The following is a 24,234-nucleotide window of genomic DNA, read 5'->3' on the forward strand; positions in this document are numbered from 1 at the left end:
AGCTTAGATCCCTGCTAAGAGTACATTTTGGTACTGATAATTTATGTGTGTTCTAAAAAAAGAACATTCTATGACTGAACTTTGATCAGCTGCAGAGATCACCTTTCCTGGATAGTCGCCTGGGAGACTAAATATGGCTAAAAACTAGATTGATGTTTTGAGACTTAAAGTGGCAGTATGCAACTTTTTTTGGGCAACCTGACCAAATGTACACAGATCTACAGTATAACTCACATTCCTATCATTCTACTTGAAAGCAAGTCTAACAAGCTGTAGATACGTTCTATGTGACCTATTTCTATGTTTCCCGTTCAGGTTTTTGTCTTACTTTCGGGTTTGTACACCAGCTGAAACAACAATATTTTAGGTTATGGAAAATATACACTGAACAAAAATAAACACCACATTTAAAGTGTTGGTTTCATGAGCTGAAATAAATGATCCCAGGATTTCCATACGCACAAAAAGCTTACATCCCTGTTAGTGAGCATTTCTCCTTTGCCAAGATAATCCATCCACCTGACAGGTGTGGCATATCATGAAGGTGATTAAACAGCATGATCATTACACAAGTTCACCTTGTGCTGGGGACAAAAGGCCAATCTAGAATGTATAGTTTTGTCACACAACACAATGCCACAGATGTCTCAAGTTGAGGGAACGTGCAATTGCCATGCTGACTGCAGGAATGTCCACCATAGCGTAGTTGAAAAAATAGTTTTGCCCTTTTTCTACACAATTTTGTGGTATCCAATTGGTAGTTAGTCTTGTCCCATTTCTACAACTCCCGTATGGACTCGGGAGAGGCAAAAGTCGAGAGCCGTGCGTCCTCCGAAACACAACTCAGCCAAGCCGCACTGCTTCTTGACACAATGCCTGCTTAACCTGGAAGCCAGCGGCACCAATGTGTTGGAGAAAACACCTGGTGACCATGTCAGCGACCATTGCGCCCGGCCCGCCACAGGAGTTGCTAGTGCGCGATGGGACAAGATCATCCCTGCCGGCCAAACCCGGACGACGGGCCAATTGTGCGCCGCTCCATGGGTCTCTCAGTCGCGGCCAGCTGTGACAGAGCCTGGACTCTAACCAGGATCACTAGTGGCAGAGCTAGCACTGCAGTGCCTCAGACCACTACACCACTCGGGAGGCCCGTCCACCATAGCTTTTGCCAGATAATTGAATGTTAATTTCTCTACCATAAGCTGCCTCCAGTGTTTTAGAGAATTTGCCAGTATGTCCAACTGGCCTCACAACTGCAGACCACATGTAACCACGCCAGCCCAGGACCCCCACATCCAGCTTCTTCACATGCAGGATCATTGGAGACCAGCCGCCCGGTTTTGGACTCTTCCTAGAGCTGACTGTCTGGCCGAACTGAGCAATGGGGGAGAAGTGCTTTGCTGATGTCAATGAACAATGAACACAATGGTATTTTAATCGATGCCAATTTGAATGCACAGCTATACCCTGACAAGATCCTAAGGTCCATTGTCGTGCCATTTGGTCCACCGCCATCACCTTGTTTCAGCATAATGCACGGTCCCATGTTGCAAAGATCTGTACACAATTCCTGGAGGATGAAAATGTCCCAATTCTTACATGGCCTGCACTCTCACCAGACATGTCACTCGTTGAGCATGTTTGGAATGCTCTGGATTGACATGTGATGGCAACTTCGCACAGCCATTGAAGAGTGCGACAACATTCCACAGGCCACAACCAAAAGCCTGATGAACTCTATCCGAAGGAGATGTGTCCCGCTGCATGAGGAAAATGGTGGTCACCATTTTTCAGTTCTTTTGTATCTGTGATGCATACCTGTGTTCCCGGTCATGTGAAGTCTGTAGATTAGGGCCTAATGTATTTCAGTTGACTGATTTTCCTTATGAACTGTAACAAAAAATATTTAATTTGTATATGTATGTGTTCAGTGTATTTCACAGCGGTTTAGATGGTACTAGCTAATTTAGTCACAAACTGAAATTAGGCTAACCTATTTGTTTTAGCAACCAGGAAATGGCGGTGTGATTTCTGCGTAGTGCAACTTTGAAACGGGTCTGAAATATTCCTACTATTGCTGGGTTGGTTGTGTATAACTTTGGGGCCAAACAAACTGGATTGGCTTAAATTGACATGTAAACTATATTGAGTACCTTCGGAAAGTATTCAGACCCCTTCACTTTTTTTCTACGTTTTGTTACGTTACAGCCTTATTCTAAAATTGATGAGGATTGTTATAATTTAATCAATCTACACACAATACCCCAAAATGATAAAGCAAAAACAGGTTTTTAGAGTTTTTTTTTTTTGTGTGTGCAAAGGTATAAAAAAGAAACCTGAAATACCTTATGTAAGTATTCAGACCCTTTGCTATGAGATTCAGTTGAGCTCTGGTGCATCCTGTGTCCATTGATCATCCTTGAGATTTTCTACAACTTGATTGGAGTACACCAGTGGTTAATTAAATTAATTGGACTTGATTTGAGAAGGCACACACCAGTCTATATAAGGTCTCGCAGTTGACAGTGCATGTCAGAGCAAAAACCAAGCCATGAGGTTGACGGATTTCTCCGTAGAGCTCCGAGACGACAGGATTGTGTCGAGGCACAGATCTGGGGAAGGGTACCAAAACATTTCTGCAGCATTTGAAGGTCCCCAAGAATACAGTGGCCTTCATCATTCTCAAATGGTGAAGTTTGTACTCTTCCTAGAGCTGACTGTCTGGCTGAACTGAGCAATGGGGGAGAAGGGCCAACCAAGAACCCCATGGTCACTCTGACAGGGCTCTGGAGTTCCTCTGTGGAGATTGAAGAACCTTCCAGAAGGGCAACCATCTCTGCAGCACTCCCCCAATCAGGCCTTTATGGTAGAGTGGCCAGATGGAAGCCAAACCTCAGTAAAAGGCACATGACAGGCCACTTGGAGTTTGCCAATAAGCACCTAAAGGACTCTGACCATGGAAAAACAAGATTCTCTGGTCTGATGAAACCAAGATTGAACTCTGGCCTGAATGCCAAGTGTCACGTCTGGAGGAAACCTGGAACCATCCCTACGGTAAGAATGAGGGTGGCAGCGTCATGCTGTAGGGATGTTTTTCAGTGGCCGGGACAGGGAGACTAGTCAGGATTGAGGGGGAAGGGGAACAGAGCAAAGTACAGAGATCCTTGATGAAAACCTGCTCAGGACCTCAGACTGGGTCAACAGTTCACCTTCCAACATGACAATGACCCTAAGCACACAGCCAAGACAATGCAGGAGTGACTTCGGGGCAAGTCTCAATGTCCTTGAGTGGCCCAGCCAGAGCCCGGACTTGAACCCAATCAAACATCTCTGGAGAGACCTAAAATGTTTTTATTTATCCTTTTTAACTAGGCAAGTCGGTTAAGAACAAATTCTTATTTACAATGACTGCCAAACCCGGACGACGGGCCAATTGTGCGCCACCCAAGGGGACTCCCAATCACAGCCGGATATGATACAGCTTGGATTTGAACCAGACTGTAGTGATGCAGTGCCAAAGACTGCTGCGCCACTCGGGAGCCCACTGTGCAGTGACACTCCCCATCCAACCTGCCAGAGCTCGAGATGATCCGCTGAAAAGGATGGGAGAAACTCCCCAAATACAGGTGCGCCAAGCTTGTAGCGTCATACTCGAGGCTGTAATCCCTGCCAAAGGTGCTTCAACAGAGTACTGAGTAAAGGGTTTGATTTTGTAAATTAGCAAACATTTCTTTTGCTTTGTCATTGAGGGGGGAAAACTAAAGCATTTTAGAATAAGGCTATCGCGTAACAATGTGGAAAAGGTCACGGCTGAATACTTTACGAACGCACTGTAAGGTTAACTTGTCAATAGCCAATGAAGGAGACGGCACGTTTCACTTAGGTATATTAATTGACCATTCTAAATCACCTTTTATAACTATGGGGGAAAATGTGCTTGCTTCTAGGGGGTGTAAATGTTTAAACGAAATTGGGATCGCTAATTCGGCTAGGATAAAAAAAAGAATTCTCCCACAATTTAAATCCCACTGCAGTTATCATAAATCAGATTCTTTGCCATGTTTGCCTAACTAGAAGATGGACTATAAAGGCACGGGGTAAGTTGAATTTGCGAGTCAGGCAAGACGACATTGAGAGATTACCAAGAAATGCCCATGGTTCTTTCTGCCTGCAGCCTCTCCCTCACGCCGGCTCACCTGCTCTTTCTCTTCGTTAATGATGCAAGTGTGTCTTCGGTCTGTTGCGTGTAGAATATCCTAGCCTTTTCATTGATTAGGCCCTGCTTTACTGAAGTTGTGAGATATAGCATTCCATTGTGAGATGCAGCTTTTGCTTACCGATAGATGGGCCTAGTGCACGGTTCTGACTCTCTGCCTGGTGGCCGACCTGCCTATACTGTGCCCTTCCGCTCTCTGTCCCTCACTAGCTCGATATGAAGGATGAAAGTGTTTGTTCTCGGAAGTGCAACAACTAATCAGTCTCCTCCCGTTCCAGAAATACTTAATCTCTTAGGAGTCTTTACACACAGAAATGGATGTCGACACCGGGAGTGAGACGTGGAACGAGCCAAATCTATTTGTCTACTCCACCACTACTTAATTGTCATTAACAGTTGGAAAAATGGCAGAGAAAGGCAAGTGATAGCAGTGAAGTCTTGTATGGAATACTTTGAGAAAGTGGTGAAATGCACGTTTTCCAGGTGGAATTGAGGTACAGTAATGGTAGTACGTGTGCATTACTTCACCATCTGAAAAATACACACTGAGAGCCAAACCATTTTTTTCTTATAGTTTTATCAGAATTCTTCCATTTGTCACATCACTACTTTCCACGATTGTGATATGTTTCACCCAGCTAACTTAAGATGAATGCACTAATGTAAGTCGCTCTGGATCAGAGCATCTGCTAAATGACTAAAATGTGTAAGTGCTGTGCCCACACATTGCCCGATCTTCGTGGGCGTTGAGGGACAGCTCTTTTATCTGCCCATCTCGGCAGCATGCTCTGAATCGTAATTACAAAGCTGCCCAAAGTGAAGAGTTCATATGTTAAATGTCTGAATCACAAGAGGTTGCGGAGATTCTATTCTAGAATGAGCTGGTTTAATTGAAGTTAAGTTGGAGTGTCTGGTTCATTGTCTTCTCCAATGAATGAAAGGCTGTTGGTTTCTTGTGGGCTATGTCAGGGACATAGTGCAGGAGTAATGTGAAGAAAGGGGACACTTGATCCAAAGTGTTTTATTGTGCCATTCTGCAATATGGCACGCTTCAAATTGAAATACTTCAGACTTTATGCACCATTGGGATTTTTCCATAGTGCTGACATCATCCACGTATTCCTATCACTATTTACTGGTTTAATGTCTATGGCTAAGAGAGGTCGACAAGATGGACATCCCTACCACTGGAAAACATTTGTCTGTCAGTCTATAGACCTCCTGGATGTCAGTCGGCTCAATTAGCTTTCTATTATTCACTTTCTGAATATAAACATCCTGACCGTGTCCTGTCTGAATGAGGACATCCCGGAGGCTTGTTTAGTATTCCCAGAATCCCTTGAGTCTTGTTGGGTAGACTGTTTGAGGACAAGAGAATGTTATGTGGTCTCTCGCTGACTGTGGGGTGGAGCAGCTTATATTCTACTACACTATTCTTAGCCTGCTCGCTATCTAATGCTTCATTGATTCATGTCACACCCAGAAGCAGTTCATTTGTTAAGTTAGCTGTTGCATGTAATGGGAAGCAGGCTTCTCTGCATGATTGGGCAGCTGAGTCAAGACGGGAATGACAAGGCACACATCTTATGCATATGCAGCAAGGAAATTGCTCTGATGCAGAGGTAGCAAAAAGTACAATCATTTCACCATCATTCAGCTGTTATTCACATTTACGTTATCTCTGATGGATATCTCCCCCAGGCCCTACTGAGTCAGTAAGGCATACCAAATGATTCCTTAGGTTTCATATGCAATATAATTATCTGTGGCACTCAATAGGAAATTCACTGGTTGGTAAATGTCACTTCCTTCCTGCGCTGTCTGTGCCCTCTGTGTGTAACCCTCTCCAGAGAGGGAAGATCTCAATTGCATACTCCTCTCTCCGAGTCTCTTTCTCAAAACCCATTGGCGGAGAAGGTCAGAGGGGAGGGACCTCTGGCTTTCTCATCCAATGGGTTTTGATTTGACTGCGAGGGGATGTGAAGAATATGCAATTGAGATCTTCCCAGAGTGTGGCTTGTCTCCCCAGAGGAGAGGTCTGAGCTTGTCTTACTACCCTCCATAGTCTGCCCTCTGTTAGTTCAAGGTTTCACTTCCCTCGTAACACTGGGAGCTGTCAGTGGTGAATGATATTCCCCAGATAGTAATCAAATCTCTCCCCAAGGAGCCGTTCAGTCAAGAATTCCAGGCTTTGGGTCTGAAGTACAGGGAGGACGGGGTCAGCCTTTTGTTATGGTTTGTGTACGTTTGGGGTGGAGCGTTGGACACAATGACCCAATTTGAATTTACCTTATCTCCCAATCTCTCTTCAACTGAGCACAGTCTATAATCTCATGGCAACATCTGCCTGTAACAACTGTTTGTCATTTGTTAGAAAAAGGTTCCTGTTGGAATTTAAACTCTGGCAGTCTGGATCAGGAAAAACCCTTGTTCCTGTGATCTTATGGGTTATCTGCTTCGCTGAAAGAGATATTACAGACTAAGTGATCTATTGCAGCTCTAACTTAACCACCTTCAGATTATCCATGGTGGCATCTGTGTCCACTTAGAGAACAAGGTCGAGATCTCCAGAAGGGAGGTTCAGGTTGCGGCTAACACACTTATCAGCTGTGGGAACAAATGCTCTCCATTTGTGTGTAAAGAAGGCTGGCTTCGGCACAAATGGCCAACTCCACAACTGTCAGCCTGGCTAGTGGTTACCTAAGGATTTCAAGGAAGTTTTGATTCTGACTTCAGTTTTCATAGCTCAGCAAACGTGATGATGGATAATGAGGTACAGAAGTTTAAAATGCCGTAAATCTGTAGGTTGGGGGTGATAAATTACTGTGCTGACCTTGTTCTTGCTAGAAGACCCTTTTATACATTTTCTTTTTCCGTTCAAGTGTGTTCTCTGATTTTGTTTTATTTAAATTATTTTGTGGATCTGTCATTTTAATGGAGGACTACCTTTTGAGCCCTTATTTCTTGTCTAGTCGCTCATTGACCAGTAAGGGTTCTGAGAGATTAGCAGTGGTGTAAAGTACTACTTAAGTCGTTTTTTTGGGTGTCTGTACTTTACTATTTATATTTTTGACAACTTTTACTTCACTATATTCCTGGAGAGAATATTGTACTTTTTACTCCATACATTTTCCCTGACAACCAAAAGTACTCGTTACATTTTGAATTCTTAGCAGGACAGGAACATGGTCAAATTCACGCACTTATCAAGAGAACACGTGGCTATCCCTACTGCCTCTGACCTGGTTGACTCACTAAACACAAATGCATATTTTGGAAATTATCTAAGTGTTGGAGTGTGAACCTGGCTCTCTAAATTTTAAAAACAAGAAAATGGTGCCATCTGCTTTGCTTAATATAAGGAATTAAGTGATTTATACATTTACTTAAGTATATTTAAAGCCAAATACTTTCACTCAAGTAGTATTTTACTGGTTGACTTTTACTTGAGTAACTTTCTATTAAGGTATCTATACTTTAACTCAAGTATGACAATAGGGTACTTTTTCCACCACTGGAGATTTAGTGTGCTCGTTCTGCTGGTATAGCTCTGAGGTCATAGTTCCAGACCTGTCTGAAGTGGACTTGCTCAGTGCACTGGGGGAGGAGTTCAAAGTCTTGTGTTAGACATGAACAATCTTGGTGAAGTCCTCCACTTCAAAATCAATTGGCTGTACTTGGTCAAAGGGTATTTTTTGAAGAGGCTTGAAGCTTTAGCAACCTTTTTTGACTAATTACAGCCTTTCATTCACTGCAATGCAATGATTTCTAGATGTAGCACCTGTTACCTAATTTGATAGCTGGCTGTAACACAGCATGTAAATTGATTTATATTTCTTCGACTCATGTTTTTATAGTTCAGACACCCCAGTAGGATTGACATGTTTGCCTGCCGATAGTACTTAGCACCTCTGAACGTTGTTGGCAGTCACACTTTTCTGTTCACACAGCAAAGAACTTAATCTCGTCAGCCTTGTTAAAATATTCCAAACCATAAGGTGGCAGTAGCGTTGTTTGGCAATGCATGTCTGTGTGTTGCTTAATTTATGGTCTAGATTCCAATGTTAGCTAGCTGCGCCAATGTTGCTATTTTGTAGAAAGTCCTTGTTGATACTAGCCAGATGGCCATGCCTAGATAACTACCTAGTAAGATGACAAACATTTAATTCATTCTCTATAATCCCCCAATGCCAGTTTATAACCAATTGTTTAGCTAGCTAACATTAGCATGTTCACTAGCTAGCACAACAGCCTAGCGTCCTTAACTAGTTAATTCCACAGCTAACACAGGCTGCTGTTTCATGGCAACGAATCTGTTGTGATCTAATTGACTGTCAATACTGACTACAGTGGTTAGCTAGCTTGAAGTATTTCGTTTTGTGCACTAAGCTAGCTACCATCCCAAAGTCTACGTTGCATATAAAGTGTAACTGGCTCATGACATTTAACCGTGGATGTAGAAAATGGCAGAATATATAAAACAAATTCTGTCACTCCTGATGGCTCCCCCACGTGGGGGTTTGTTCTCTGATTGGCTCAAAGTTGTTATTGGCCACTGAGTATTTCGATTCTACAAGTAGAAATGGCAGGTTCGTCGCTACCTGGTCGGCACTTGGCAGGTAACGCTTTTTTTGTTCTAGCCAGAGAAAGAACAGCCTCTCACTATGATGAGTATCTATCGTCAGTGAGATTCTGTGTTTCATGCTTTAGAACCAATAAAAATGCCTCTGATGCATGGTTCCCAGGCCCCATGGTGTTAATACACAACCAACTCCACAGCTGCAGGAGCACTGCTTGCTGTTAAACCAATGATCATAATGTGTTGAGCAGGGCTCTTGTTTTCACCCAGCGTTCCTGTGCAACTTAATTGACAAACCTTGTGTGGCAGTGGGCTTGGCTTGGCCTCAGCCAGCCAGCCTGTCAGCTCGTAGCAATGGCCACAGATTGCACTCGGGAACAATGCCCGACACTAATCCCTGAAGAATTCCTTCCTCTCTGATCTAGCTGTGTGAAGAATGCAACTGAAAGATGGAGGCTCGCTAAAAATCACAGGAGATGAGTTCTCAGGCCCAGTCATCACTATTAATTTAATTTTGAGGGAGAGAAGCAGTGATGTGGGGAAACTGGCAGGGAGGCTGGGCCTTGAGGTGACACACATCATTAAGACCAAAGTACTCTGGCATGAGGGCCAACCTAACTGCAGGCCACTGTTTGAACTCCCCGACCTGTCAACATGTGAAGCCTATGAAAAATGATGCCTCAGCTTTTGATTCAATTAAGCCCTTGTTGATTTGAATTGGAAACTATTATAGAAGAGGGTAGCTAGCTATGGCATTTGTGTGGATTGTGGTAGTTTGGTTACTGTAAGGCCTCAGTTTGACAGGATTTCACCATTACTTTCACACACTCTTCAGGTGGCTGCAGAATTCCATTGTCTCATCCCAGCTAGGACCCTGTAGCTCTGTCATGTCACTGCCGCAGACTTCCAGTCACTGATCTGGTATAAACTCAGTCCTGAGATTACAACATATCTACACAGGCCTATGGCGCTCCATATGTCGGAGAGTGGCTGGTGCGAGCTAACGCAGACTAACCATGCAGTCATCAGTGGAATGGGAGGAATTTCTCAAATGCTGATAAGAATCCAGCTAGTTTCCATCACTCATGCATAAGCTTAGAGGAGTGGGGAATGTATGAGTTCCTTTAGCATCGTCTAGAATGTAGGCACAGAAGATGGTGTGACATGCACATTTTAATAATACAAGGTAAATGTGTTCACTGGGGAAGCTGAGCAATGGGAGAAGGAGAGGTTTAAAGCTGTGATGAAGCTAGATGTTCATCTGCTGGGAGATGCAGGTACTGCAGCTCAGTACTGTACAGAATCTAGATTGAGTTGACTGACAACAGGGCATCACAACGTTGGCCATACCGCAGCGGAACGTGTGTTTTGTCCTCTTGCTGTCTTCAGCAGATTTGCATTATTATGTGAAGGCTTATGTATTGTTGATTGTACTACAATGAGTTGACTTGAGACTGACCCTATTTTTATGTTGTCTTGGCAGGTCCTGAGGCCTGAGTGCCATGCCAGAGGAGTCCCACAGTGCTCTCCATAAGGGCCCAATGGGGGAAGGTAAGACCAGCCCTTTTAACATCTTATTGACTTTATGTAGTTAGTCGGACAGTAGGCTATATGCTGTGTGATCTGAATTCTCCGATGCACTGGTAAACGATGATCACTTGGTAGTCTACAGCTGAAAGTCCATTACTAACCTCTGACTTGATTTTTGCAGTAATGTTTGTTTGGCGTCCTACAGTCACATCGGCAAACTAATGTAACAGTGATGGGTTATTCTAATGTACAGGTTATTTGCCTTCAGCCAGAGTCCTGCATTGGTAAGTGGAAAAGGGCTGGCAACTGCAGAATAAAAAACATCTGGAAAAGCAGAGCTCAAACTCATGAATTCCTTGCCCACAGTCACAGAGCTGGCCTGGCAGAAAAACTTTGATTCTGGAGCTAGACTGCCCCTTCTGCATTGCTCAGACCCTTTTAATGTGCAAACCCAAACAAAGATCAGGATGTGTCTGACTCTAAAACCGTTCCTATGCTTTACCTGGCCAGTGTAACTGACCTGCATGGTGGGGGGGTGCTTCCTTAAGTTATACTGAACAAAATAGAAAAGCCACATGTAAAGTGTTGGTTTCATGAGCTGAAATAAAATATCCCAGAAATGTTCTATATGCACAAAAAGCTTGTTTCTCTCAAATGTCGTGCACAAATTTGTTTACATCCCTGTTAGGGAGCATTTCTCCTTTGCCAAGGTAATCATCCACCTGACAGGTGTGGCGTATCAAGAAGTTGATTAAACAGCATGATCATTACACAGGTGCACCTTGTGCTGGGGACAATAAAAGGCCACTAAAATGTGCAGTTTTGTCATAACACTGCCACAGATGTCGGAGGTTTTGAAGGAGTGTAATTGGCATGCTGACTGCAGGAATGTTCAACAGAGAATTGTTAATTTCTCTACCGTAAGCTGCCTCCAACATCGTTTCAGAGAATTTAGCAGCATGTCCAACCGGCCTCACAACCTCAGACCACATGTAACCACAACAGCCCAGGACCTCGACATTCGGCTTTTTCACCTGCGGGATCGTCTAAAGAGGGGGTTTGCTGATGAGTTTCTGTTAGTAATAAAGCGCTTTTGTGTGGAGGAACTCTGATTGGTTGGGCCTGGCTCCCCAGTGGGTGGGCCTATGCCCACCCATGGCTGTGCCCCTGCCCCAGTCATGTGAATTCCATAGATTTGAAGCCTAATGAATTTATTTCAATTGACTGACTTCCTCGGTAAAATCTTTGAAAGTGTTGTGTTTTTGTTAAGTATGCATTTCTTCGCAAATAATATTTAATAAGAACTCTACACAGTGCTCCTTTGTGCCTGTGTCCACATTGTCCCCCCTCCCCCCCCCAACCTCTCTTCTCCACTGAACACATTTGGCGCTGAGCTTCCACTCTGGCTGAAGAATGCCAATGTGTCAATGGCTCCCTTTTCCCTCTCCACCCGTCCTTTAGCCACCACCACGGCCAAAAGAGGCCAGTGGCTTGGAGGGGGGACGTGTGCCGTCCTCATGAGTTGTCTCATTTCCTCTGACTGTATAGCTCAGGCTGTATTCAGGTGCCTTTAGCAATTGAAGCCTCAAACAAATCTCCCAACTGTTTTCACCCTCAAATTGAAGTTAAACTAACATTTTGTGGCTTATTTGAACTAACGCGTGAACCCAGAGGAGTTAAAGAAACACGTTGTCAACATTTATCCAGCCACAGGAGACAAATTAACGGGCAGCTGGGAATGTTGTCTTTCTGAGGTAATTGGTCGAAGTGAAGTACCAAGAGGAATGTGTGAAAGGAAGATCCCACTCTGTGTGAAAGTAAACAAAACTATGACGCTGTCGTGACTTTCCAGCTCAAATGCATCAATGGGGTTAAAAGACCCAAAGGTTTATGAAGTGACCACTCAGCTGAAAGAAAAGCCAGGGGATTTGTTTTACTGCCAACAGCGTTACAATAACATCAGACACGGCTAACATGGGACAGGTCTTGTCTACCTATGGCTGTCATGAAGTCAAATAGTCTGGCACTGCTCCAAGAGGGCTTTATTTCATTTGATGTATCAGCTGAAATTTTTATTTTTATAAAGACATGTACAAAAAGTATTCTAAAATAAGCAGGCTGTGATAGATTAGTACCCCCTAGAGTCATTTAATCAAAATGACTGTTGGTTGAATAATAGAGGAAGTAAATCCTTACTCTGGTTTTATGTTCTGTTTTTTTTGATAAATGTTGCATCTAGGAGTCCATTCATGCAAACTCCTTGACTTCTAAAAAAATAAAATAATAATAACTTAGTCAATGTCCGTGCTGTAGGAAAGCTAATGTACAGCTGTGTGAAACTGTTGCTGAAACGTGGCTGAAGCCAGTACCAACAAACCTCGGGACCAGGGTGCCAAAGATCAGAGCTACCCCTGACCTACTTAGTCGGAGTGCTGAAATTGGAAAGTAGCTGTGCTTGCAGAATGTATGGCGCTGTAAAGGGGTTGTACTAATTTGAGGGATCCACCCAGTCCAGCAGCAGCTGTTCCAGCTGAGTGTTGGCATGGGGCTCCAGACTATGGTGATCTGGCCAGGCAGTAGGGGCAATCTGGCATTTCTGTGTTAAATGTGATGGTGTGTTAGAAATGCCACAGGTGATTTCTGGTCTGAGTTCGCCCCTGCCAAGCAGGAATGACTGGTCCTCTAAGTGCTGCTTGTTAAGTGAACCTCCAGACCTTTACTCTTTCACCCCTCATTCTGCTCCTCTATCAGTCATAGGCTGGTTGGCTGCACCAGATCCAGTCACATGCACTCTAGGTGCATGTGGAGACTGCATAGTAAGGGTTTTAATGCTCTTGTCATTAGATCCATTGACTGCACTGCCGATCAGTATGTACCGTAAAACATTAATAGCGTTTCTTTGCTTAAATCACTGAACACAACAGGCACTTTTTATAGACTGCCTTCTATTTGAGCCAGGCGTCTTTCTTAAAGCACACAACTTTTGCTCATTTGCGTAGTTAATTGTTTAATTCAAGCATTCACTTCTAGCATTTTAATACTTTTAATTTTCTGCACTGTCATATTTATTTTGTCTTTTAGTATGCCTCTATTAAAAAAAAAAAAAAGTTTTTTTTTTATTTTATTTTTTTTAATCCTTGACAGAATTATTTTCCTTGCTCATTTTTGGCAGTTCTTATTTTCACCACTAAAGGTCTGTACTCCTGAAGTTGTTGCCTGTTTTTATGTTTGCTAGCAGTTCTCAGCTGTTGGCAGCCAATCACTAGCAATTTCTTACTTTTTTTTAAAATATTTTTTCGGGGCTATACTGGATTATTTCATGTAACAAATCAAACATTAAACCTCAAACAATTTTGACTCAATGTTTATTTGAAATGGGTGTTTTATATTAAAAGGGAACAGCTGCTATTTGAGCCTCTGCGTTTAGGCATTATAATTGAAGTTTTACGGTATGTGTGAACTTCTATTGTTGGCTGAAGAACTTGTTTTGGGACCAGGTTGAGCAACAATGTAGGAAACTGTAGGGTAGTCACTTGACTTGTCTTCAACATTTTCAGAACCTACTTTCATGTTTTTCAACTTGTGAAAGGTATCAGCTCAAAGCTCTTGTTGCCAATGCCTTTATACAGCACAACATTCAGCCTTATACTGCATTGCTCAGTACCCTGCCTCCCACTCCCCACAGTCACATTGATACATTTCTATAGCTAGGTAAAAAAATCTGCCTAAAACAATATGCTCTTTTTCCCATCAGAGATGTTTCCGTCAAACTGACTTATTGCGGATAAAAGGTGGTGCGTGATGACAGTGTACATTTAAAAAAATGTTGTTTTTTTTTTAATTTCCATGTGCCAAATAAGTAAAGAGTTGCAACAGTTTCCATCACATTTTCATTTATATGGTAAATGTGCTCACTTTAGTCTTGGCATGTGTGCTCTAGCCAACAGCTCGCAGATAGTGTGGGTAGGCTAATGATGATGAGATTATTATGGATAAGGGCGAGAATTTTTCTTTTGTCAAACGGCAGCCAAGCATCAATCGTGTCACTAGAATAAGACCCTCAATATTTATTGGAAAGAATGACACTCATCACCTTCAGCACCCTGTGAAGTTGACATTAAATGAATGAATCTGTAGCCTAATAAACTGCATGCGTTCACCAGTCGTAATGGGAGGACCAGACAACATATCGTTGTGTGACTCAAAGTTTACTTCGATATGATGATTATTATATATATGCATTTCCACCGCCATTTCTCGCATAATTAATTTTACCAACCCACAGATTCCACCATGTCGAACAAATTGTGTTAACATTTTATTAAATTGTACCGGAATTTCCTGTTTCCATCAGCCTGGTTGACTTTTTATTTTTTTTATTTTTTTTCATGTGTTAAATGGTTGAATGGAAACCTGGTTAGTAGGAATGATTTTACTGTCTCTTACAATGACATTCCTCCCAGAACTCTTCCAGTGGATTACACACATTAGTCAGACTTTCTGTTGTCTGATTCCCAGATCTGGGGAGGATCCACTTATTGTGCTACCTGTCTAAAAGTAGCTCTTGATAATCTCCTTCCATTTAGAAACCCCCACATTAGTTTCCTTGGATACGATGCTGCTTGTTTTAAAAAAAAAAAATTTAAAAATAAAAAATTCCTTTGTCAGTGACCCTCAGTTAATATACGCCATCCTGGATGGACTCCGGAAGTCCCCAGACTCAACACCACCTCACTGCCCAGCTGTCCCCCAGTGTTGCCCTCCCTCCTCAGTGGGACTCACTCTGCAGGGAAGTGCTAACGGGGCCCTTGGCCTATCTGTGGACACACAGCCTGGTGGTAAAGTTTACAATGCGCTTGGACTGCTGTCAGATGGCGTGTTGTCCAGAGGAAATGGACCTTTGAATAGGCTCTTTGGGGGGTGTGTTGCATGGAGACTTAAGTGGATCATCACATGCCTGTGGACTGAGGTCAATTGGCACTGCTGGGTCCTTCAGCACTCAAATGTTGCTTTGTAGAAACTTACAAGATTAAATCAGGGTCTTTTGAAAAGATAAGCATCTTAAAAAAGTTGAACTCTTTTTCGCTTGTTCAACCACTTTCTTCCCCTCATTAGTATTGGAATGATGGTACAATAGGTTATGTGCAGATAAATGTTTCCCTTGCCCCCAAATGTGAGTTTTTAATCACTGTAAATTACAAGGTTTTTTTCATTAACACAATTGTTGATCAGGTCTCTAAAACTTAATGGGGGGGGGGGGATTATGATTTCCTTTCCAGAAACAAGGTAACGGAAATGGCAGAATGCACATTAAGCAAGTGCACAGCTGAACTTACAAATTATTAAGAACACGTCTATACAGTATATTCAACAATCACATTGTCATTATGGCAACTAAGCTGTGTCTATTTAGGAAAAAAGTCAACCACAAAGTTTCCCTTGTAAGCACAGGACACCTAGCTAAATCTTGACATATCTTGTGGAATTCAGGTTGTGTGCTCAGCCTCATTCACTGCTGCCATTCAGGTTTATTTACTGGCCTCTAAGCTAAATGCCTTCAATGTTCAAAACTGTCAAAGAAAAGTGTAAATAAAACACAGGCTAGAAGCGAGATTCTTGTAATACCATAATCAGTATTTTTGTTGCTAGCGACGATTCATGGCTGAGAAGCTGGTTTTCCTGACCTTGTGACTAGGGGCAGTGTTTGGTTGTAAGGTGCATGATAATGTAGTCTCTGACTAATTGTTAGCGTCAGCCTCTGCCTCCTGAGGAGCAGTCTTTCCCAAGGGGATAAACTCCAGACTACACCCTCTGTTCCTTTATATTTTATCTTAAGGGGAAAGAATGGAGGGGATGTTGGGAAGAGGAAGCGCTCATTTGAGATGTAGAGCAAAGTGCAAGTCCTGGCTTTCCCCAACGGCATGACGCCAAGCCTTTGGCTCAAAGGATAAGTTAACTTATTAAGCGGCGCCTTCACATCCACAGGAGTTTGATGCAAGTGAAGGATGTATACAAAAAGTACTAATCATCCAATTAGAGCGGTGGATCTTCCAGCTTGTGTTTTTTTTTTTAAATGTGTCTAGAAAAAGTCACCTTCATTGCTAGAAGGAATATTGAGGTTTGTGAATGCACAGTCGAGACATACAGAAACCAGGAATGCCCTGGTAGCAGTTAATCAGGAAAGTAAATAGCGTGACTGTACATTTTCAAGTATTCCTACAGGTTGCTTTCAAAATGATCTTTTGATTATACCTATTATGAATTTTACGATAAAAGGCTAAATACCTTTTTGTTTGACACAACAGTGTGAATGAGATCCAAGATTAATTCTGTGTCCAGCCGAGTGCTCTGTAGTTGATCATGTCTTAAGTAATCACTCAGCTTCATTTGTTGCATGAGTCTGTGTGAATAGAACAGCTATGTCCAGCAGTACTAACAGGATGGGTGGGGCTATACTATGCTGGTGCCTGCTTAGGAGGAAGGACACTGCTCACACAGTGAAGGACTTGATACATGGTTAATTTTCATCCTGGTGAACACATGCCAATATCAGACCTGCAACAGGAAACAAGTCCAGGGTTCAGGAGAACTGTGGTTGTCGTCTTTCATTGGCTTTCAGCCTCTAAAGAGGATGTATTCATGATCCTTTGTTTTCATAAGTGTCCATGCAACTATAGGAGGGAGAGGGATTTGCAAGCTGGATGTTAGACAGGTAGTCTTGTTTCTCTGCTAGTTTCTGATTTGGTTAGAAACATTCAAGGATCATATAAAGGATGAAGACCAGTCACTTTTTAATGGAGAGGGTTTCATGTCAAACAGATGAGGATTATGATGAGACTACCAAGTACCCTTGATACAGTCCACCTTTTGTTCATAAGGAAATGTCAGGGTATAAGCTGCAGCGGAGGAGCATAGGTGCCTGTTTTACATTTTTAATGTGTCCGATCAGTTTGCTAACAAATGTGTATATATATCGTTGAGTTAATAAAGCTGCATACATGTTTTTTTTTGCCTTGAGTAAGGTGGATCCAAAATGCAGGTGTTTCAGCCTAGCTCAATGCTTTCTATGGTGGGGCAAGCCAGCAGAAAATACGGAGCGTTGCGCCGTGATTGGCTCAGTGTTCTGTCACTCATTGGGGACACTACATCCCCGCCAAGTCTATGGGTAGAGCTCAAAATCTAGCCTCTTGGGTGCTGCATAGTTACATTAGAAGTGCCCATCCAAGAAGGCTAAAGGTCATTGGCCACAGATAAAATGACACCAAATCATGTTATCTACAGTAGCTTTGATTGGACTGATCAAGTCAACATCATACTTTCAATCTTCGCTAGCAAGCTATACAAGCAGTCATCACGTTGACAATATACTGGAAAATCCTTTTCAATCCTTGTCCTATGAAGAGAAATTATAGATAGAACGTATCGGTGCTCATTGGACATAAACATTACACAAGTCTGAAATCAAAATTTTAACAATGAGTGGTTTTGATGGAATCCGAGGCGAACTGCAAGCATTGCAAAGCAATCACAAGCCTGCTATTTAGTGGAGTGGGTGTGTCGTCTGGGTTTAAGGGTCTCTTTTCCAAGCTTAAGGATAACCATTCACATGCAACACCATGGTCCAAAAAAGGTTGAATACACTGGCCATGCTGTCAATCCAGCATGACTTCTGCTGTGGTCCAGACAACTGGAAACTCTGGGGGGGGGGGGGGGCTGAATGAACTGTTTCGCTACCAGACAAGGCTCCGCTGATAGCCAGGTGTAGCAGTGGTAAGGAGTCATTCTATGGTGCTGAAAAGAAAGCTCTGCTGTTGGGACAGCTTTATTTGGGCCCTAATAGTTTGTGGGCACCGTTTTTCATTGTTATAGTGCAATTCATGTGTAGTGGCTTTGCTGGCATGCATCTAAAAAAAATCGGAGTTTCTTAAACTCTACTGCGGGTTTGTAGATTTTAGGTGAGGAGGTTTATACGTACAGTACATCCCAAGGGAAGGATTTCTCAGACCTAAGTAAGAGAACATCTGGAATTTCTCACCTTTGTCATAGTGAGCACCTGGGTGGCGAAGACCATGTTCATCACTGCACTCTTTTATTACAAGTATTCGCGAGATTTAAGAAAATGTTTTCTTATTGGAGTATTTATTCCAAGGTGTAGTTTTCATGTATGGTAGTATTACCAACATTTCAACAAATTTGATTTGTTGCTGGGTTTTCATGTTTCAACATCTCTATGGATGGGTTTAGATCCTTTGATGTTATGTTTTACTATTATTTTCAACTTTGGTTTGAAGTCCTTAGCTCATGTAGTCAGTTCCTCCTATTGAAAGCAGGATGTGTTGCATTAGACAGAACTGTTAAGCACTGAGTCTCTCCATAGCAACTGCTTTGACTGACTGGGCCATAAATATAGCCTAGGACAAAAACAACAACCCTTTGTCCAGTGTCAAATTTACATATGAACATGGAAGCCAGGGCAGGTTGGTTTGCATACCCCCACCTGAACATGTCAATCTCGCAACATCTCTCAATGTTTTGCAACTGACAAGTTACACAATTGTGGCTTGCTTGTCATATTCTGTCTTATGAAGAAAAGTTGATGTTGGAAAAAGGATATAGCTTCCTGATGAAGAGATGTAATCCTATTGTAGAGCACACGAGACAAAGTTGGGGGATGGTGGGGAAATGAGAGATTATTTGTCTTTGATTTGCCACTCGTTGACCACACGTCATATTGTCAGGAAAAGGTCCAGTTGAGGGATGTCTTCACAATATTGTTTTGATCACATGGACTGGGAAATCTTCCAGGTCGCCTGAGAATAGTATTGATGTATACACTGACTTGGTGACTGGGTTTATCAGTATGTGCAAGATGGTGATGATTTTAGAACTTATCCAAACCAAAAGCGGTGGACAGATGGGAGCTTTTTTGCAAAACAAAGCGGGAACCACCACATTTAACCATGGCAAGGTGACTGGAAACATGGATGTGTACAAACAGACCAGCTATGACCTCTAAGGCAATGGTGGAAAAATGACAGTACAGGGACAAGGATATGAGAGGTATGTGTCAAGGACTCCCAGACAATCACTGATTACTAAGGGAAAGCCAGTCATGTCGTGAACACCGACTCCTCGCTCCCGGATGAGCTAAACACCTTCGACTATTTAGAGGAAAATTACATTGAGCTGCTGACGCGGGCCCCCGCCACTCACGAGGACTGTGTGCACCCTGGTTCTCCGTGGCCAACATGAGTAAGTAATTTAAGCCAGTTAACTCTCGCAAGGCTGCCTGCCCAGACGGCATACCAAGCCACGTCCTAGGAGCATGTGCAGACCAGCTGGGTGGAGTGTTTACGGATATATTCAATGTCTCCATATGTCTGGCCTCACTTCAAGTTGTCCACCATTGTTCCTGTACCCAATAAAGTAATTTAGTTCAGTTACCTTGGCTATTGCCCCATAGCACTAACTTCTGTCATCATGATGTGCTTTGAGAGGCTAGTTAAGGACCATATCACCTCCACCTTACCCAACACCGTAGACTACTACAATTCACATACCGCCTCAACAGATTCATAGATGATTCAATCGCCATTGCACTGCACACCGCTCTATCCCACCTGGACAAGAGAAATACCTATGTAAGAATGCTGTTCATTGACTACAACTCAGCCTTCAACACCGTAGTGCCCTCCGAGCTCATCACTAAGCTCAGGGACCTGGGACTGAACCCCTCCCTGTGCAACTGGGTCCTGAACTTCCTGACGGGCCAACCCCAAGTGGTGAAGGTAGGCAGCAGTTCCACCATGCTGATCCCCAACATGGTGGCCCCACGGGTGACTGCTCAGCCCCCTCCTGTACTCCCTGTTCACCCATGACTGTGTGGCCACGCACGTCTCCATCTCAATCATCAAGTTGCTGAATATACAAGTGATAGGCCTGATTACCAACAATGGCAAGACTGCCTACAGGGAGGAGGTGAGAGCCCTGGTGGAGTGGTGCCAGAAAAACTTCTCCCTCAATGTCAACAAAACACAGGAGCTGATCATAGACTACAGCAGAGAGCACACATCCACATCATCGGGGCTGCAGTGGGCGGGTCAAAAGCTTCAAGTTCCTCGGCATGCAAATCACTGACTACCTGAAATGGTCCCTTCACACAGATTGTGGTGAAGGCTCAAGAGCACCTCTTCAACCTCAGGAGGCTGAAAAGGTTTGGCTGGGCCCTAAGACCCTCACGAACTTCTACATGTGTCCATTGAGAGCATCCTGTCGGGCTGTATCACCGCCTGGTATGTCATTTGCGACGTCTGCAACCACAGGGCTCTCGAGGTTGGTACAGTCAACCTAACACATCACCGGGGGCTCGTTGCCTGCCTTCTAAGGACATCTATGGCACCCGGTGTTACAGGAAGGCCAAGATGATCAAGGACCTCAGCCACCCGAGCCACGGCCTGTTCATCAAAGCTGGGACCGAGAGTCTAAGAGTGGCCTGGAGATGGAAGCTGTTTAACAGTCATGACTAGCTGGCCTCCGCCCAGTACCCTGCCTGAACTTTAATCACTGTTACTAGCTGGTTACCACCCGGTACTCTACATCTTAGACTGCTGCCCTATGTACAGGGCCATTGAACACTGGGCACTTTAATGTTTACATACTGTTTTACCCACGTGTGTGTGTATATGTGTATATGTATATATGTGTATGTGTATATATATATGTATATGTATATGTATATGTGTATATATGTATATGTGTATATATATATGTATATATATGTATATATATGTATATATATGTATATATATGTGTATATATGTATATATGTGTGTATATATATATATACTGTATTCTAGTCATGGCTCATCCTATATAACTACTGATGTACCTGCCTTTTTCTAGGCATATACTGTCTATACACATTTGTGTGTGGGTGGTACCATTCAAAAATTGACACCTACTCATTCAAGGGTTTTTCTTTATTTGTACTATTTTCTACATTTTGTAGAATAAAAGTGAAGACATCAACTATGAAATGGCACATATGGAATCATGTAGTAACAAAGTGTTAAACCAGTCAAAAATACATTTTATATTTGAGAATCTTCAAAGTAGCCATCCTTAGCCTTGATGACAGATTTGCACACTCTTGGCATTCTCTCAACCAGCTTCACAAGGTAGTCACCTGGAAAGTGTTTCAATTTACAGGTGTGTGGAATTTCGATCAGGAATTCCGCACACTCAATGCGTTTTGAGCCAATCAGTTGTGTTGTGACAAGGTATGATTGGTATACAGAAGATGGCCCTATTTGGTAAAAGGCCAAGTCCATATTATGTTGAGAACAGCTCAAATAAGCGAAGAGAAACGACGGTCCTTTACTTTGACTGACCTTCATGTCTTAATCTGGAAAATTTCAAGAATTTAAGTTTTCTTGAAGTGCACTTGCAAAAACATCAAACGCTATGATGAAACTGGCTCTCATGAGGACTGCCACAGGAAAGGAAGACCCAGAGTTACCTCTGCTGCAGAGGATTAGTTCATTAGAGTTACCAGCCTCAGAGATTGCAGCCCAAATAAATGCGTCAGAGTTCTAGTAACAGACACATCTCAACATCAACTGTTCAGAGTAGACCGCATGAATCAGGCCTTCGAATTTCTGCAAAGAAACCAGTACTAAAGGACACCAATAATAAGAGACTTGCTTGGGCCAAGAAACACTAGCAGTGGACATTAGACTGGTGGAAATCTGTCCTTTTTGGTCTGATGAGTCCAAATTTGTCTTTGTGACGCAGAGTACGTGAAGCATTCCAGGTGACGCTGGTTAAGAGAATGCCAACAGTGTGGAAAGCGTTCATGAAGACAAAGGGTGGCTACTTTGAAGAGTCTTAAAGAAATCAAAATATACACTGCTCAAAAAAATAAAGGGAACACTAAAATAACACATCCTAGATCTGAATGAATGAAATAATCGTATTAAATACTTTTTTCTTTACATAGTTGAATGTGCTGACAACAAAATCACACAAAAATAATCAATGGAAATCCAATTTATCAACCCATGGAGGTCTGGATTTGGAGTCACACTCAAAATTAAAGTGGAAAACCACACTACAGGCTGATCCAACTTTGATGTAATGTCCTTAAAACAAGTCAAAATGAGGCTCAGTAGTGTGTGTGGCCTCCACGTGCCTGTATGACCTCCCTACAACGCCTGGGCATGCTCCTGATGATGTGGCGGATGGTCTCCTGAGGGATCTCCTCCCAGACCTGGACTAAAGCATCCGCCAACTCCTGGACAGTCTGTGGTGCAACATGGCGTTGGTGGATGGAGCGAGACATGATGTCCCAGATGTGCTCAATTGGATTCAGGTCTGGGGAACGGGCGGGCCAGTCCATAGCATCAATGCCTTCCTCTTGCAGGAACTGCTGACACACTCCAGCCACATGAGGTCTAGCATTGTCTTGCATTAGGAGGAACCCAGGGCCAACCGCACCAGCATATGGTCTCACAAGGGGTCTGAGGATCTCATCTCGGTACCTAATGGCAGTTAGGCTACCTCTGGCGAGCACATGGAGGGCTGTGCGGCCCCCCCAAAGAAATGCCACCCCACACCATGACTGACCCACCGCCAAACCGGTCATGCTGGAGGATGTTGCAGGCAGCAGAACGTTCTCCACGGCGTCTCCAGACTGTCACGTGCTCAGTGTGAACCTGCTTTCATCTGTGAAGAGCACAGGGCGCCAGTGGCGAATTTGCCAATCTTGGTGTTCTCTGGCAAATGCCAAACGTCCTGCACGGTGTTGGGCTGTAAGCACAACCCCCACCTGTGGACGTCGGGCTGTCATACCACCCTCATGGAGTCTGTTTCTGACCGTTTGAGCAGACACATGCACATTTGTGGCCTGCTGGCGGTCATTTTGCAGGGCTCTGGCAGTGCTTCTCCTGCTCGTCCTTGCACAAAGGCGGAGGTAGCGGTCCTGCTGCTGGGTTGTTGCCCTCCTACGGCCTCCTCCACGTCTCCTGATGTACTGGCCTGTCTCCTGGTAGCGCCTCCATGCTCTGGACACTACGCTGACAGACACAGCAAACCTTCTTGCCACAGCTCGCATTGATGTGCCATCCTGGATGAGCTGCACTACCTGAGCCACTTGTGTGGGTTGTAGACTGCGTCTCATGCTACCACTAGAGTGAAAGCACCGCCAGCATTCAAAAGTGACCAAAACATCAGGCAGGAAGCATAGGAACTGAGAAGTGGTCTGTGGTCACCACCTGCAGAACCACTCCTTTATTGGGGGTGTCTTGGTAATTGCCTATAATTTCCACCTGTTGTCTATTCCATTTGCACAACAGCATGTGACATTTATTATCAATCAGTGTTGCTTCCTAAGTGGACAGTTTGATTTCACAGAAGTGTGATTGACTTGGAGTCACATTGTGTTGTTTAAGTGTTCCCTTTATTTTTTTGAGCAGTGTATATTGCTAGGTATTACTGCTCTGGCGCTAGAAACAAGCATTTTGCTGCACTTGCGATAACATCTCTGTACGCGACCAGTAAACTTTGATTTGACATGTCACTAATTCCAGTAGGCTGTCTGAGATGGACATCATGGTCGTTGTGGAGAAGACGAGATGTTTTATGATCGTGGAACATCCTTTACGTCAACTGTACTGTATGTAGTTCACCTCAATCATGTCATCATAGGCAGACATGGTAATATCAGTTTTATGTTGTCAACTTCAAAAGAAATGATGGCTGAATTGTAAACGTCTGTAGATTACATCTGTTCTAAACTCTGATTACTCAGCGACCCTTTAGAATGTCTCGGCTTCCTTCATCTCAGGCTGTGGAAATACTATACTATTGCTCAATGCCAGGGGCTGATGTACTCTCCGTTAATTACCTGCTC

General features: G+C 43.4%; 1 protein-coding gene across 1 annotated transcript in view; it reads left to right on the top strand.

The window, feature by feature from the left end:
• Positions 1-24,234, top strand: part of LOC106582172 (pleckstrin homology domain-containing family G member 3) — a 64,425-nt gene that overhangs the window by 996 nt on the left and 39,195 nt on the right. Inside the window, exon 2 of the mRNA XM_082956558.1 lies at positions 10,279-10,346. Within this exon, the coding sequence (XP_082812684.1) occupies positions 10,298-10,346 (49 nt within the window). The 5' untranslated portion in view covers positions 10,279-10,297. The remainder of the gene's footprint in view (positions 1-10,278; positions 10,347-24,234) is intronic.

This window comes from Salmo salar, chromosome 01, assembly GCF_965601325.2.
Source record: "Salmo salar chromosome 01, fSalSal1, whole genome shotgun sequence".
Taxonomy (NCBI): domain Eukaryota; kingdom Metazoa; phylum Chordata; class Actinopteri; order Salmoniformes; family Salmonidae; genus Salmo; species Salmo salar.